Source organism: Anopheles ziemanni, chromosome 2 (assembly GCF_943734765.1).
Source record: "Anopheles ziemanni chromosome 2, idAnoZiCoDA_A2_x.2, whole genome shotgun sequence".
NCBI classification, from domain to species: domain Eukaryota; kingdom Metazoa; phylum Arthropoda; class Insecta; order Diptera; family Culicidae; genus Anopheles; species Anopheles ziemanni.
This window is the reverse complement of record NC_080705.1, coordinates 59,071,110-59,087,683: the sequence shown is the minus strand read 5'-3', so window position 1 is coordinate 59,087,683 and position 16,574 is coordinate 59,071,110. Positions and strand designations below refer to the sequence as shown.

The 16,574-nt window shown below is 42.0% G+C and overlaps 1 protein-coding gene across 1 annotated transcript in view; it reads right to left on the bottom strand.

Annotated features, from left to right (window-relative positions):
- Window positions 1-16,574, bottom strand: part of LOC131293978 (uncharacterized) — an 86,181-nt gene that overhangs the window by 6,568 nt on the left and 63,039 nt on the right. Inside the window, exons 7-9 of the mRNA XM_058322028.1 lie at window positions 12,864-12,986; window positions 4,875-5,375; window positions 3,276-3,398 (exon numbers count right to left, since the gene is read on the bottom strand). Coding sequence (XP_058178011.1) covers window positions 3,276-3,398; window positions 4,875-5,375; window positions 12,864-12,986 — 747 coding nt within the window. The remainder of the gene's footprint in view (window positions 1-3,275; window positions 3,399-4,874; window positions 5,376-12,863; window positions 12,987-16,574) is intronic.

Here is a 16,574-nt window from a genome sequence, read left to right as displayed (position 1 = left end):
AAAGAAAAGCTCCACTTAGCTTTAAATTTTTGAAGCGTTACAAAATTTGATACATTTTCTTAGTACTAAGACACGAAATGATTTAAACCGAAAGGGATTCGACCGAGAGAATGAAGAAATATTTGCTTTAAAAAAATCAATCGATGGAATTCCGGCCATACTGGACGGTCCAGTATTCCTTACTTTCCGTACTAAAAAAAATTGAGCGTTCCGCAGCTATGGCGTTAAAATTTGCATTTTTAATCAAAATTCCATTCATTATCGTTCATTAATTTTACGCTTACACCGTACGACGTTCGCGCTGACTTGCGATCCGACTTGCGGCTCACGTCACAAGGATTTTTTAATTTGCCCATTCTCTTCTTCACTTTCAACCGCTCCACTACTCCCCGCGCCCCACTTTGCCTTCGCTGGGAAAAGTTGTTTAATTCATTCCATTCATCGAATCCACCTCCGGCCCCGATCCACGCTCCGATCCGATTGGCTTTTCGGCCTCTTCCCATTTTCCCATTCGCTTGAGGGAGGTGAATTTTCCAGCATGCGGGATTGGTATTTTTGGAACATTTCTGCCCACCCGGCTTGTCGGCACTCTGGTCGGTGTGTGTGTTTGTGTGTGTTTTGCGTGAGCAATTATGCGAGAATTTCAGCGACACAGGGCGCGACCACAAAACGATTCCTTCCGCGCCACTTCAAAGGAGCGGCGAGGGAAGGGCCGACACTGGGAGCGTAATTACTGCTGACGGAAAATTTTGGAATATTTGCCTAATGAGCCGTGGCGCCGCCGGGGTCCTTGATTTCGTCAAAACCCTCGCCAAACGAAACGGACACAATGCAAACAACCTCGCGATCGTGGCCGGTTCGTTCGTTTTTCTTTTGGGAACCTCTTTTCTGGTGTAACATTTGCATCGCGAGTAAGAAATGGAGTGAATGGGCCAAATTAAGACGAGCTTGGACAGCATTTCACCGCCATTTAGTGTCCTTTGTCACTGACGCAAACTTTCCTTGTCAAACAGAACCTTTCCGAGAATCTGTGGAGGACAGTTTCGTGTAAACTTGCTTCGCTTCAGCAAACGCGAAGGCTTGGCCAACTTACCACAACCATTAGCGACGCGGGCTTTTCCGAAAGGTGCAATTTAAACAATTCAATTAATTTCAAATCGCAAATTAACTTTCCATTTCATTATGCCCAGCGGCCGATTGGGACCGATGCAATCCAACGGGAAAATATTTGCTTTCACTAAACTCCAACTGTGCCGACTTAGCGCACCATTTTTAATTCGACTCGATTTTCACCATCAATTGTTAAAGCCTTCAAATTTTACTGGCCATAATTCGAAAGCACACAAAAAATTGCTCTCATTCGCCGTAATGTCACGAACTTTAGCGACGCTGATCGAACTTATTTATGATTCGCCCTCTTACCGGTCGGTTTTTCAATTTGAATTGATTTTGATTTCCCATTTCCATTTATCGCCTCCGCTCCGGATTGGGTATCTTTTGCCTAACGGACTGGAATGGAGCGATTTTCATGCTTACCGCTTTACCTTTCCACCGGCATTTCCCGGGGTTCCGTTTGATGGAAGGAATGATTTCTCGATAAGCAAACACTTCATTCATTGCTTTTCTTTCCTCCTGGCTGTCGACGCTGACTTTCGGTTTTCATTTTATTTTTTCGGACCAAGTGAAGATTGTTGATGTTTAAAATTGTCTTCCAGAAGAACAAAGCAACAATGGATGGCCCAGCGAATCATGGTCGTTTTATGGTGTTTTTATTCAGCGCCTTTCTGTCGACACTCTAACGACGTCGTTTGTCAACTCGGTGTTCGAGAAGGGATGGTCACGGTCAGATATGATGAAGATTGGACCGGTGACAAATCTAACCTTACCATGCCGGAGGGAGGGTGGGATGATAGCTAACGGTCCAAAGTACAATTAATCAACAATTTAGAGAAAGCAAAAGCTGAAGGGGACGTGTTTTCAATTTCTAATGTCGGCCCCATTTAGAAACGTAATAATATTCATCTCAACCTGGCGGAAGTGGTTGTAAATTATTTGGCATCGTGATACGGCGGACGATTTCTAATTGCATCCCGGGCTGAGTGCTTAGGCAACGATTGTAAACTAATTTGTCAACAGATACTCAGGCCGGAAAATCCCGCTTCGGAGATTGTCACACAATCGTGTTTCGTGCTGTTTATTAACTTTGCCGAACGTCCTTTCGCTTCAGCGTCCCTACAGTCCTCTTAATGATGTAATATTTTATCCCATTTCCATCCCGCAGTCTAGGACCCCGGGGGGACCCTCAAGTGTTTTCATCCTCCCGGAAAACCTTTGGGAGGAATAAATCATCATCCCGAGAACGACCGCGCGCCCTTTGCTTTCCGAGACGTTTTTCTTCCTTAGAGCAAGAGGGCGGAGAGCTTTCAGGAAGAAGTGACCAGTAATCATATCTTGATATCTAGAACTAGGAAGCGGAAACTTCATAGACTCAACCACGGGACGATGCGTGTGCGACGGGCAAGATTAAGATATCGTTCTCCACTACCCCAAAGGTCCGTCGCCAAACCGAACTGAAGAGCTTGTTGTGGCGTGAGATTTCCGTTTACGGTTCGGTGATAAATTTCGGTTCAGCTGGCCCGAGGTTTCACACTCCACACCGAATGCTAAAATGGCACGACGCTGAATGTGGCTATCGATGGGTTTGAGGGAGAATTTTCCACACAGGACGCACCGTAGCGAGATGAGAAAGCGTGACGGGTTTTCCATTAGCGTACGCCGCCATAAATCAATGGGTTGGCTATCGAACGGTAATTAGATTATGATAAATGTTAATATAATTGTTCCGGGTACGTGAGCCGAACCCGGTGTAGTCTGGACCCCCCGGAGGGCAACCAGCGCCGTTGTCCGACAATGGAAGCAGCATCTCGGCAGGAACCGAACACAAAGACGGAATTGTTGTTTCGAGGGGCTCATGGTTCGCCGGAACATGCTATGATAAATTCTTCCGTGTGCTCCAACTGCGAGCAAGTCCTGCCTCCTTTGAGGCGCACATTACACATTGTCCGGTTTTCTATTGTCTCTTCGGGTGCTCGGCAAGCTTGTACTAGAAACTTGAACAAGAACCACCCTGTGAGACCCGCGTCTCTGAGTGTTACCTCCTCTTGCCCCACTCACAGCATGGAACATCGTAGTTTGATGTGCACTAACGGAAGCACAAGAGCGTCGATACTCCGGTAGTCCTAGCTCATGTGACGTTGGCGCTTCGGTGTACTTACCCAGGCAGGAGCGCTTGTCCAGGTCCAGTTTGAAGCCGTACTTGCAGGAGCAGTAGTGGCTTCCGTCACTGTTGATACAGTGTTGCTGACATCCGCCGTTCGCGACGCTACATTCATTGGTGTCTGTAAACGCAACGGTGTGAAAAATTTATTAGAGAAGACGTTCTACATTGTACGAGCTACAACACTGTTTCTATGTGTCAGGCGAGCCAGGGTGATGAAAATAATAATGCGAATTTGTTTTTTTTTTCTTGTCGCGTTTCGAGCAGCTGTTGTGGTTTGTACATGCAAGCGGAAATCTTAATTATTTAAATCAGAAACTGATAAAATATAATTGGTAGATTAAAACCATCACCACAAAAAGATGCGGTCAAGTGGTAGATGGAAAATGTTACAAATGATAGTTCTTATTTTGTGTAACGACTTGCTCTATCAATGACTGGCACTATCGCCCATTGACTCTTTTCTGAACGGTTTAACCGCAAGGCTGCTAAGACAAAAAATAGTCCTTTCTCTAATCCTAAATAGTCACTCAGATATTTTCACGTTGTAGTGTAATATGTGTTTTTATTCTCATTTGAAATGTATGCATTAGGCAAGAGCTAACCTAACACTAATCTAGCCTTAGACTTACCTTCTGTTATAATGATCCTAATGCATGTAAGAACGTGATACTAGTTCGTGTGACTCATTTGTATCCAAATGGTTATTAAACACTGAACCAACATAGATTCAGTTAATACTTTTAAATTTACACATCCTCAGTACGACGCTAAAACCTCAATACGGGACACCAAAGCAAAACCAGTAGAATCGAGAAAGCCTCTCCGACATATAAGCATTGAATTTTTCTCCTGACGGATTTATAGCAAAACGTTGTATTTTTCGCCACATTCCGATGCATTTTGCCCGGGTTAGATTAGATGGTGTCAAGTATAGGCGAATAAATATGTATACTAGTAATAGTACTTTAACTCATCGCATATTCGCATAGCACCTGTTTGTTGGAGCTTCAATCTCCAAATGTACAAGTTACTGAATATTATAGCACCAATTTTATGGGGCTTAGTTTTTGTGTTAGTCTCTTAGGGTTTATTTTGTTACTTGGCGTAACGACTTCTTCGGTCATGCATGCCCATTAGGGGCCTACAAGACTTATTCCCTTTGTGTACGTGAATAGTCAGTCCCCTCGTACAGGGGAGGGTCCGGTCTCGGTTGGGATTCGAACCCACGCAGTCGAGGGTTTATTTTAGGTGCTTTATTTCTCTCGTTCTTTTCTTTTAGTCCACAGTTCTTTCTTATTTTCATACAGCAGAAAAGCTGCTAAAATAAGAACTGTGACTGTTTTTTCCATCGGTTAATTTTCCACCAAATAATAATTGGAAAAAAGTAGTTAGAAAAAAATATTCTGGTAAGATCCCAACTGCGAGGCTACCAGTATGAATTAAATCTTAGTTATTGCAAACGTAATATGTAAAATTATTTATAGTCAAAATACCTATTACTACGTGTACTATTGCTACTACTACTACTAAAATACTTGAAGCAGCAATCTGCCCTATATCTCATGGTAGGTTTTAATCTCGCGCCACGACTCACCTTGGCAGTCACCCATCGTCGTGTTGAAATGGTATCCCGTCGGGCAGAGCGAATCGTAGTCCGGCTGTTCGTATTGGTCATCCTCACCGCCGTCAGCCTCCCGCAGCTGTCCACCGTCCGCCTCGGGGTTGTCCGCTTCCTGCCCGCCCATCTCACACCGGAACGATCCGACCGTATTAACGCACCGGCCCGGACAACGGTGTTCGCGCGGTATCGAGTGCTGGTTGGCGCACTCGTCCACATCCACACACGTCTTCCAGTCCTCGTCCAGCATGTAGCCCTCGGGGCAGACGCAGAACGCGCGCCCGAGCGTGTTGAGGCAGGTGTGTGAGCATCCACCGTTACCGACCGTACACTCGTCGATGTCCTCGCAGCTGTGACCGTCCGGTGCGAGCCGAGTGCCGGGCAGGCCGTCGCACGTGCACCGGTAGCTGCTCCACGTGTTGATGCACGTATCTTGGCACGGCCCGTGACCGTTCCGCAGCAGGCACTCGTTGACGTCTGTCGAGGGAAAACCGGATGAAAGTTTCGTTCAGAGCCGATATCGATAAGCTCTCTCTGATTGGCGATGGAGAAATCGATGCGGTTACTAAACCCTCCACGAGCAGCGAATCTATTTGATTTGTTACGACGCAAGGCACCAGCGGATATGAGTCACGCTCATCTAGGCTGCCTACCCCTCCCGTAGGGATCAAAGGAAGAAAGAAAACCGAAACCCAACAGATAAGCAAATGCACGGCCAGCTTTTTAAGGATGAAAACGACAAAAAAGGAACGCTTTTCTAAACATTTCCCTATTCAATCTCAATCCTTCGTGGCCGGACCGTTCTGTTGGAGGGTTTTTGAAATCGACTGTTTTTCCCAACCGGTACGGCAAGCCAACCATCACCACACGACACACGACAAAAAACGAGGAAAGCTTCGGATGGAAACCTCTCCCGCACTGATGATGTTGGCAGAAAGGATTTCATTCCGGGTGGCCAAAAATGCAATCAACGCATGCCGGCAACAACCGTTGGCGCCATCGAGCCCGATGCAAACATTCATCGGGTGCATATGAATCAATGCGGCACCATCAAGTGATGATGAACTTCGACTTCACACCGACTGGCCTGGCTGAAGGTGTTCCGCATGTGCAATGTAGGCGCTGCCCTTGATCTTTCACTCTGCTTCTCCGACGGTACCCTGCATCTAGTGTGTTTTGCTGCATGGGCAGGATACATGAAACCGAAAAAAGACCATTCGGAGGAAAATCCAGCACGAGTGGAAATGGGCTCCGAAAAACAAATCGCTCCGATATTTTCAGTGGTTAGGAATTTTCCCGAAAGAAACGAAAGTTGTTGAATGGGAAGTAAACAACACCAACGCAGATGGATGCTGGCACAAATATTGCTGTGTGTGAGTGAATGCCCGGTTGAGTGTTAATAAAAGCCCGAAGTGAATTTTTTCTTCCCTCGCGATCCGTTTTTCTGTGGGAAACCCCTGAAGCCAAACAAGGAAACCTATCGTCAACGTTGGTGAGCCATTTTTGGTAGCCGCAATTGCAGCAGCTGTTGCTGAATGCAATTTCAATAGAAACAATGAGCATGTGAATGGAAAATAGGAATTTAGAATGGATTTTTTCCTCGTCTAGCATTCCCATCCGGTACTTTACGATTGTGGTCTTGGTTTTGAGAAAATTTGTTTACTCGGTGCAATAGAACGACTTTTTTTACCTTTCGTTGAAACGCTCCCGAATAGTTTTGCGGAATGCATTTATGAAGGAATTAGTGGTTGTTTGTGAAAATATTCACAATTTACTTTGATGATATGATTTCAAAATCTTTTTCATATACATTTCAATGAAAAAAATAGTATTTTCGTAACAAGGTTTTCCAAAAGTTTTGTATTTCTTGTTTAGAAAACCCTACAATGGGCAAAACTTAATGGGACCAGTTATATCTGAATACATAGAAAGATTAAATAAAAATCATTTCTATTCGACTCGACTAATTAAAATGTTCACTGAATAAATGTATGAAATATTTAAACTGTAAATGCTCTACAAAAGTTAGTATTACCTATGTATATGATGACAGTTCTCTTACTTCTCTGTTATTGATTTTTAGTCACCTTCCAAATTATATATTAAATAATCGTAAAAGTAAGGTTTTTGAGGGTTACTCCACTACTTGGATAAAGTAACCATTAAATAATCGTAAGTGTAAGGTTTTTGAGGGTTACTCCACTACTTGGATAAAGTAACCCACCAAAAGTGATCCAAAACCTTACTTTTGTATGGGACCCCACCTAACGCGCATCCCGTTGCATTGCATTGGTCGCATTAGAAACAGGCTCGCTTGAGGGGAAATCGAAGGATCGCTATAGTAACCAAAGATTACTTAAGGGGAAATGAAAGGACCTCTTTAGGAGAAATGGAGGGTTACTATAGCAACCGGCTTACTGAGGAAACTATCTCACCTGAGGAATCCTGCCAGCCTGGAGTGAGGGGGAACCGGTTTATTGAAACGGTTTTAAAAATTGGAGAGTGAAAACAATACAATTGCTCAGCTCCTATCACGAAAATTATTAACCGCGTTCAATTGAATATGCGTCTCAGGATTACAAGAGACCAGAAATGTATCTTTTAACATGGTTTCAGAAAAATCAAAATGCAAACAATGAAAGTAAAACATAAAAGCGATAAAAAAATCCTTTACAATGCGAAGTAGGACACAGGTAACAAACGTTAAAACATATGCACAAAACACAAAACACAGCTGCACACAAATTACCCGCCTTTTCCAAACCAAATTAATTGGCCATTGACGATTCCCAACCTTTTTTTGTGATTTGGTGTCCAAAAAAACCGTTTTTTAAATAGCCCAAATCAGTAACAAACTAAAACCGGGCAATGTTTTTAACTCATGATAGCCATGAGACGTAGTTTCTTCCTATTGAGCTAAGGTTCTTCAAACCGGGATCAGGTTTAGAGTGGGTTTTATCTATTGAATCAACTGCATTCACTTTAGTATATTTTAATGCAGATCACACATGAAACATGACCCCGTATAACCAGGCCTGTAGTGCGGAAAGCGAAAATCTGTTGTAGATTTCGAGTCGAAACCGACAATTATAATTAAGGAGATATTTGAATTTGTCATAAACCAACCAGTTAGCCAATATCGTATCAGAATAACCGGGATATAAAATAGTATCTCACAAATTGTTAGAGCGACTGATTTTTTTACCGGGCTAAGGCTTTTAATGGAAAAATTATCCTGGGATTTAAGTTTACTCGATTCAAATAAATAATTCTCTTCAAAACATAGGCTCATCCAACCGGGCTAAGAATTTTACGACCTCTGTACAACGCATTCCTCAGACTCAGGACTAATGTTTCAAAGAATAATTATAACCTGGTGATTGGATTGATTTACATTCCATTGTCATGGCATGAGCCAGCAATTGGGCCAATATCTTATCAGAATAACCGGGATTAGAATTTTCCACATACAGATTGATACAGCTTGAATCTTCAAACCGGGCTGAGGCTTTGAGTTAAACAGCCTTTTTATTTACCGAATCTACCGCATAAACTTTACTAGATTTTAATGCAAATTCTTCATCAAAATGGGCCCGTGTAACCGGGCCTTTTAACCTAGTTTAACTAAACAATGGTTTCGGTGTGAGCTTGATAGCTATACATCATCATAAACGCGAAGTAACAATACAAAAACAGCACCCGTACTAATCACTCTGTTAAAGAATCAACAGAACAAAAATTATTGGTTTTATAAACGGCATCTGTTAGTAAGAACTCCAGCTTTAAGATTAGTTCATTGGTTATTTTAAAGGTTTCAAACTGTATATAAAAATCTTTTCATTTAATATACAAATTTTGATTAATAAAAACATTGATCCCTTAGATTTTATTTACTTTCGGTACAACTTACAGGAAATTTTGTCCTTTTATATGATCGAAAATTGATTATTTGAGAAGTAATACATTCTGCCTCACTGTGAAGGTGAACTTTTCCTCTTTACTGGTATGGTGCATTTTGCCACAGCACAAGTGCATTTTGTTTTAAGCAGATTAAGTTCAACAGATCAAGTTTTTTCAGATCTATAAAAAATTGAACTTTTAAGAAATTGAAAAACGCTTGATTTTTTTAGCAAGCAATTTGATGACAAGTAACTAATTTGATACTTAATTAACTAAATTAATTTATAAAATCAACAATCTCTATCAAAGTTCATTGAAAACTAAAAAGTTTTCCATATTTTTATCCCAGGAAATCCCTATTTGGTTTCGTTTGAGATTAAATGTTTAGCATTTTAAATATAGTTTTAGAAACAAAGTGGCGAAGTAGAACCAAAAACCCAGTACAGGTTTTTTTTAATAAGATTACCAGCCACATTTTTTCAAAGCTTGGCTACGAAAGTTAGCGTTGTGTTTGTCATGGTTATTGAAGTCTTTTAAAGTCGTTTAAAGAAAAGAATGTATCGATATTATCGTCATTGAAGCTAGCACAAGCATTTCACAGATAGGTTTTGTAACTGTGCACAAAAATTGGTTGTGTTGAAGCGTTTGAATGAAATGTTGTTTAACAACGGGTCACTGAAATCTTATAACGATAAGGTACCCATTGTCAAATTTGCAACCACTAATCAGTGTGATACAAGTATTCTATTACTGGACTTCAAACGATAGGAATCACAACTAAATGACATCACTTAATCTGAGTTATGTCTAATAGAAAAAAGTCAAATCCACTTACAAGATAAAACCCAAACAAATACGATCCTACGCTGAAGCTCATTTACCAAGCTGTCATCGTGTTCCGGTGCCGAAGAACGACAAACTACAGCACCACCGGTCGAAGCTGGTAAGGGCAACGGATGTTGAACGTCATACTGCCAGTGGACGACAACAGTACACCCGCAAACACCGACGTCACTAGACGCCGGAAAAGGGCACTGCAATCTCCAGCAAGCCAACTCTGGCAAAGGCATAAACTGCAGACAAACTTGCAAATGGTGGTCAAATGTCGTGTGAGAACCTCGAGGGAAGACCATTACCGACACGCTCAACACTGGTTTTTCATTACGGGCAGGATTGGGGGGTGTGAAGAACGCTTCCTGATTGTAGATAATCATTAGTGAGATTGAATTCCGGAAGGACATTCACCGTGGTCAAGCTCCAGTAATCTCTGGGCAAGTTTGGACGTTCCGGTTTCGGGTCCAGGGTGTGCCAACTTGACCTGAAGAAGGACACCCTGTTGCTATTGCACTGCACACACTAGCAAAGAACGCACAAACAGATTGAGTAAGGTATGTACAACATGAGATCATGTTGCTGCAGCTCATTGAACCGCAATCACAATGTAACGCAACCTTTTGCCCTTGTAGCATGTACGGTTACTGCTCGGCCGTTAATTGACTGGGAAAATGGCAGCAAGGATGCAGGACGATAACATGTTGGAAGCTCAGTGGGTGGAAGCCAGTTGTACATTGGACTTCTGTTTAGAAGGGCATTTGATAGTGAACATTGTGAAGCTTTTTTTCAAAAATAAACCAACAAACTTCAGGTTTAAATTGTCATGAGAATTGAATAAACTTTCACCCAGAAGCGAAACCGGACGGAAATATAACTATCCTGCACAACAACATCCCGCAGATAACAAAAGCGAATCAAGCTGACAGTCCAACACAAAGCCAGCAGTTGCTCAGAACAACAACAGAATCGATTATCAGACAACGCCCACCAGGATGTACAGAAAACAACAAAACCATGAGCCCAGTTGTACAAACAATTAGACGACCAAACAACTATTCCGTCTCATGCAACTCACGGGGCAGACTGAGGTAAACCACCGACGCCGGCGGAAGAGGCTCGAGAGGACGGGGGCGATCATTTCCATCGAAAACTTTTATCTTTTGCGCAGCGAACCACAGCACCACACTTTTATGGTGCAGTTTCGTTCGTAAACTTTTCGATCCTAGTAGCGGGTGCTTCCCTGGCCATCCCGAGGTGCTCGAGCTGGATGCGGCTTTCCCGGTGGGTGTGATTGGCGGAATCCGATTGGTTAAAGCCTTCGCTCCTTCCGCGTTGGCGTTGGAACAGCGGACCGAACGGGCGAACGGGGCTACGGGTCTACCAAAAAGCCACCGAACGGATTGAGCGAAGCGGGGTGGCCGTACCCGGGGGGATGCACTGCAGTTGGGTTGGTCTGGGGAATGATCGAGTTGAGCTGCACCCACAAAGTCCAGCCACCGGGTTTGGCGAAAGCGTCAGGATTAAAGCAAATCGTTACCAAATGCGAAAGGATGAATTCCACGCTCAACCCAACGTTTGAGGGTAAAATCTGACGCAGTTTTTGTTGGTATATTTTAAACGTGGCTGGAAAATCATTTTCATAGAGGAAAAATCGATGCATTTACACATCAGCAAGCTAGAAATGCGTAGAGGATTAAATAATTGTCAATCTATTTTGATGAAACTCAGAAGTAGGTCTTAGCTACTATTAGATAATCATGCTAACTAGTTCACCGAAGCTGAATTGTAACCGAGAAAATCCTCCATTCATTTTTATCGTTCGAAACAAGCAAGCCAAAGGGCATGATAATTGAAAAATAGGACAACATTTTTTAAATTCAATTTAAATATGAATATTTCGAATTAAATTGTGTCATAAACATCCATTGACTTAACCTTTAATTTCACTCCATCGTTGCTGAACATGAACCAATTTTATCCCCGATTCACACAAGCGCAAAGCAATATAAATCCTTTTCATTTTCAACGCTTCCTTTCTCCCGTCCGGGAACAACTCGTGTGGGGATTATCAGCAACTGTCATTTGGTGGGATTAAAACATTGGACTGCCGAAAGTATCGGAATTTTCTCCTACCAAATTGGATTAAATCCCGGCGCTAGTCCCTACTGAAAAAAAGGATTAATTCATGCACATAATCGACGTTCTTAAAAGTCGCAATGAAAAGCCTATAATTCTGGATAAAAGGTTCGCAAATAGGATTTTTTTTGCATGGAACGAACGTGAACGGATTATTTCAGCGGTTGCCGAAAGGATATGCTGTCGATGCAAAATCGAGACAGCATCGGCTGCTCCCGATTGTTGTAAATAAATGAAAATAAAGCGTTTTGTCGGAAAAAAACATCTCATGCAGAATGTGTCGTCATGAAACACGCTAGAAAAGTTTCTTCGTCGTCTTTCCAAAAGCGGTGGCTTTGCTTTGTGTTTTGCGCACCATTGTGGCTTCAGAAAAAAAGGAGAAAGGATCTGTTTCTTAAATTTCCTAAATACAAGAGAAACATTTCTCCCATTCGAATAGTCAGCCAGAATGTTTTGTACCGATTTCAGATCCCTGCCCTATGAGAATTCGAATCTTTGGGTCGGCAATGTTTTACATAAGCGCATTCCTACCACGTCAACCAATTCTGGGATTGTATGAATAAAACGGGAGGTAAGATTTCAATGTATTCTGTACCAATATTGGCTCTTTAAACATCGTTTGAAAAACAAGAGCGATCGATTCTAATTTACAATCAATTTAAATTCTTTGGACAATAGTAATTATTCCTGAACAGTAGCCTCGTTTTTGTCCCAATTTATTCCTAAGACTTCCTATATTGCCAATAGTTTCATCAATAATAATCAACCGGTACATCTCGATACTTTCGATAGCAACACCAAGGAACAGCTAGCTACCAGGAGATGCAAATACAAAAGATGCACTACCGGAAACGAAAAACTTTTTTGTTTTTCTCTTGCAGGATACATTGAAAAGGATGGATCCAAACTTTAACCAAACACTATCGATCTATTTTGAGTTTCATCGGTCTTGCTTGTCCGCAATAAACTTAACCTATGCCAGCCGGCGTGGCTCGTTTTGCAAATTGCACTTTGTGAGCGAAGCATATCCAGTTTCTAGGCTAGGCAACAGGGTCCTCGCCGGGGAGATGATGCTGCTGGAGACGGAAAACCTACCCATGCATTTATTATTGTCAGTAACTCGCAGTCCTCGGGGGCATTTGCATGTAAACGAACCGATCGTGTTGGAGCAGCCGTACTCGCAGACGTCGTCCCCATACTCGCTGCACTCGTTGATGTCTGTCGGAAAAGGTTTGGGAAAAGAGATGAAAATAAAAATAAAATGCACTGTTAGCATATGACAGGGGTCGGGAGAGAACAAACGGCATTTACATCGCGTTGGAAACTATACACCACTGAGCCTGGAAAACACGATGGAATAACGAAGTGGTTGTTTAATTGCTCTCCTTGACAACGGAAACGAAAAGTGAATATTAATAGGCAAAAGTTGGAAAAGCAAAAAAGTACATCCGGATACTTTTAGGAGAATTATGCAGGTAAAAAAACAATGAATTGATGCATTTGTTGACCATTGCATCGGTTCCAATCAATTCAAATAATGAATTTTTGTTTCTTTCGAAGACTCGATTGGATTGAGATACAAAAATTCTTGAGAAATCCAAAACAGATTAAATGAATTACTCTAAATTTTCATTTAAAATGTTTTAAATATATGACGTTCAAGTTGTCCATTAAAACGGTTTCCAAATTTTAATTCAAGTTCGGTTTATTTAGAAGTGAATGCAATTTTAGAAATTTTTTAAACAAGACTTTGTTTAAATTTATCAATTAAGTCTTAAAACGTTTAAGACATACAACGGGGTTTATAAATCAAGCACCGAAAAGAATTTGTCTCGAAATTAGTTGCATCTCGCATTATAAAAAAAGGCCGAAATGGAGGAATCAGGTTCAAAATATACATACATTTTCCAAAGTAAACAATGGTGCGTAATGAACCTACCACACCTCAAAACTTCACAAAAACTCAAAATTGAGCATGTTCTGCCTGCTGCATACAAACTTTCAAATTATTTATCTATGTATAACTCGAGCATACATATAACATATTCAATGAGTTTAGAAAACCAAATTCTAATTTCTATTTGATTATTTTGTTATCTACTTATCAAACGTACTAAAGTGATCAACTTTAATATCAACCAATCTGATAATTCAGTTAGCTACAAGGATGATGTTTTTTACGATGAGTTTACTGTCGTGTTGAAAAATATTATAAAATTCAAAGTTAGGAGTTGCAATATTGTTGGAGCGATTTTGTTCTACTTATAGACCAGACGATATGCAAGTTCCTAGAAGTTGATAGCAAAAACTATTTTTAAAGGAACTTATTGCTTTCTTAACCCCTAAGATTTATCGACCTAATACGCTTCGCATTAGGACGGTGAGCGATCGGAATCAGTATATCTATCGTCCTATATAAGAGTCTCTTCAGCCAAAACTACGTCTTCTCCCATTGTCTCCACACTGTTCCCATACATAATTTTGTGCTCCATCGTCAAGAGCCCTAGGTGCCAGAAGCTGATGTTATTTATGAAAATTCAATTCCATTCTGAAAAATGGCAGCATATTCAAAATTCATTACTCAAGTCATGGAACATCGCCGCTCCGGCTATCTCGCAGGCAAGGCGTAGGACGATCGACAGTTTTAGTTCTTGGTCGATTGTCAGCAAGTCTGTCGAAGTGTCATTTATCACCGACCGGCCTGGCGGACACGGGCAGCGCAAGGTGGGGACGCACCGTCAGTGATGCCTTAGCGCTCTCTAGGACACTTCCGCACGGCTCTAGAGTGTCCGTGTAGCTCTCGAGACAACGAGAATAGTCGGTGCGATCCAAGAGGTGTGCAGAGATTTACGATTAGCCACACTCGTTTGTGGCTACGGTGTGAATATTGCCCGGCCTTCCCTTGCCAGCATATACTGCAAGTGCCCTGCAGCAGTTGGCGCTGATAGGATGGATCCAGGATTTGTGTGTATGTGTGTATGTGTGCTTTTTTACTTTTTTCCCTCAGGTTCCCACCATTCATCAAGACGTCGCCAGTCAGGTTTTCTCCCGTTCGGAGCGCTGTTTAGCACTCTGTCTAGGTACCGGCAGCTTTCGGCGTCCGAGTGATGCGACGAACCTTCAATGGTCTTCCACGATAGTTTGAGGCCACAGGACCAAGCGGATCATTAATTTAGGTCGCATATGGTGCTAATAACTTGAGGGCATCTGACAGCTCCTGTCCACAGCAGGGCATGCAACGTGAGTGATTAAATATTGCTTTATTCATGAGATTTGCACCGATGCTCACTATTCATCCGTAAATTCTGAGCATAAAACTTTTTTCAAGTGAACTTTAATATTTTAATGTGAATAACATTTGTTCAGTTCCATATAAAATTAAATCTAATGCTCTAAATCTGACGACCAGCAGAAAGTAAGTAGTAAGTTCCTGGGTCACAGAAACCTATGTGACTAGTCATTGATCCCGAAATTTACGTTGAAGAAACGTTACTGGTTAGAAGACCGACAAATCGACTGGCCAATAAAGATCAACTCTCGACAAAATGGTGGCTGATGTGTGGTAAAACCGTAAACCGTAAAAAAAACAAGTTCCAACGTACTGATGCTGATGGCAGACGACACCGCAAAATGGTAAGTGAGACGTTTCCCGAGCGCTTGAATTATTTATGCGTCATGTTTCACGAAACCAACCTAGACGACGACCACCGACGAAACCGAATACTCCCCCCTCCCTCCCCTTCCATTACGGCGATGGGAATACATTTTATAGGCACGTCCGGCGGTTGTTCTGGAGACGCGGCCCGAAAGAGATCCGACCTGCGGTAAACAGTGAGTGGAGTTGACGGTTTCAATAAAAAGCTTTTAGGTGGGACGAGCCACAACGCTTCGTTCTGTCAACGTGCTCCTGCGCGTTGCCCTGGTGGTCATTTGTGGACACTTTGATGTCTGCTAGTACTGCTTAGCGTTACTATCGTCTTATGGTTTGTTAACGGCGATATTGCATTTGGTTACTGTTAGGTGGTGGAGGCGCATGGTTTGTCGATTGCGACTTGTAGTCTGGTCTCCAAACTGTCATTCTACCGAGATCTCATAAACCTACAACCTGCAATTTTAATGATTCCTAGAAAAACAGTGGCTTTGATGTTATATTTCAAATAAGTTATGATTATATCAATCAAGCTCTTTTCTTTCCCAGAATAATAACCATCTTCGAAAATGTTTGAATTTAAATCCTTCTTAAATTTTTTATCTATTTTCTCAAAAACTACCGATCATCTGTAATAAAAATAAAGCTTACTCATAGAATGATGAAAGTAGTGTTGTTATATCCTAAAATACAATAATATTTTTGCTTATTCAACTTTATTTCCATACGCAATAATAAAATGAACATAACTTCAAACGGGTACGAATTCATTATTCCCCGTGACGAGTATTTTTCATTTACATTTATCTCCAATCAAGCACCCAAGATGGAATGAAGTCAATACAGAGCATTGTCGACGGACCAAAAAAACCCACGCCGTGACCGTTAAGACAAGGGTCGAATCGAAACGGATCCAGCAACAAATCGCTGGTCGCCGTTCCGCACCACCTCCACCAGGCGGAAATGTTCCGTAACGTGGGCAGATCCTGGTCCAAGACCTTCCGATAGCGGGACGAACCGAACCGCGCGCTAACGACCCAAAACAGTCCGGTAAATAATACCGTTCCATCAAACATGAAAGTGGAGCGCTTTAGGGGACACCAGTAGGTCCACTTTTTCTTGGTCCAAGTTTAACTGTGAGTAAGGCAGTCTAACTA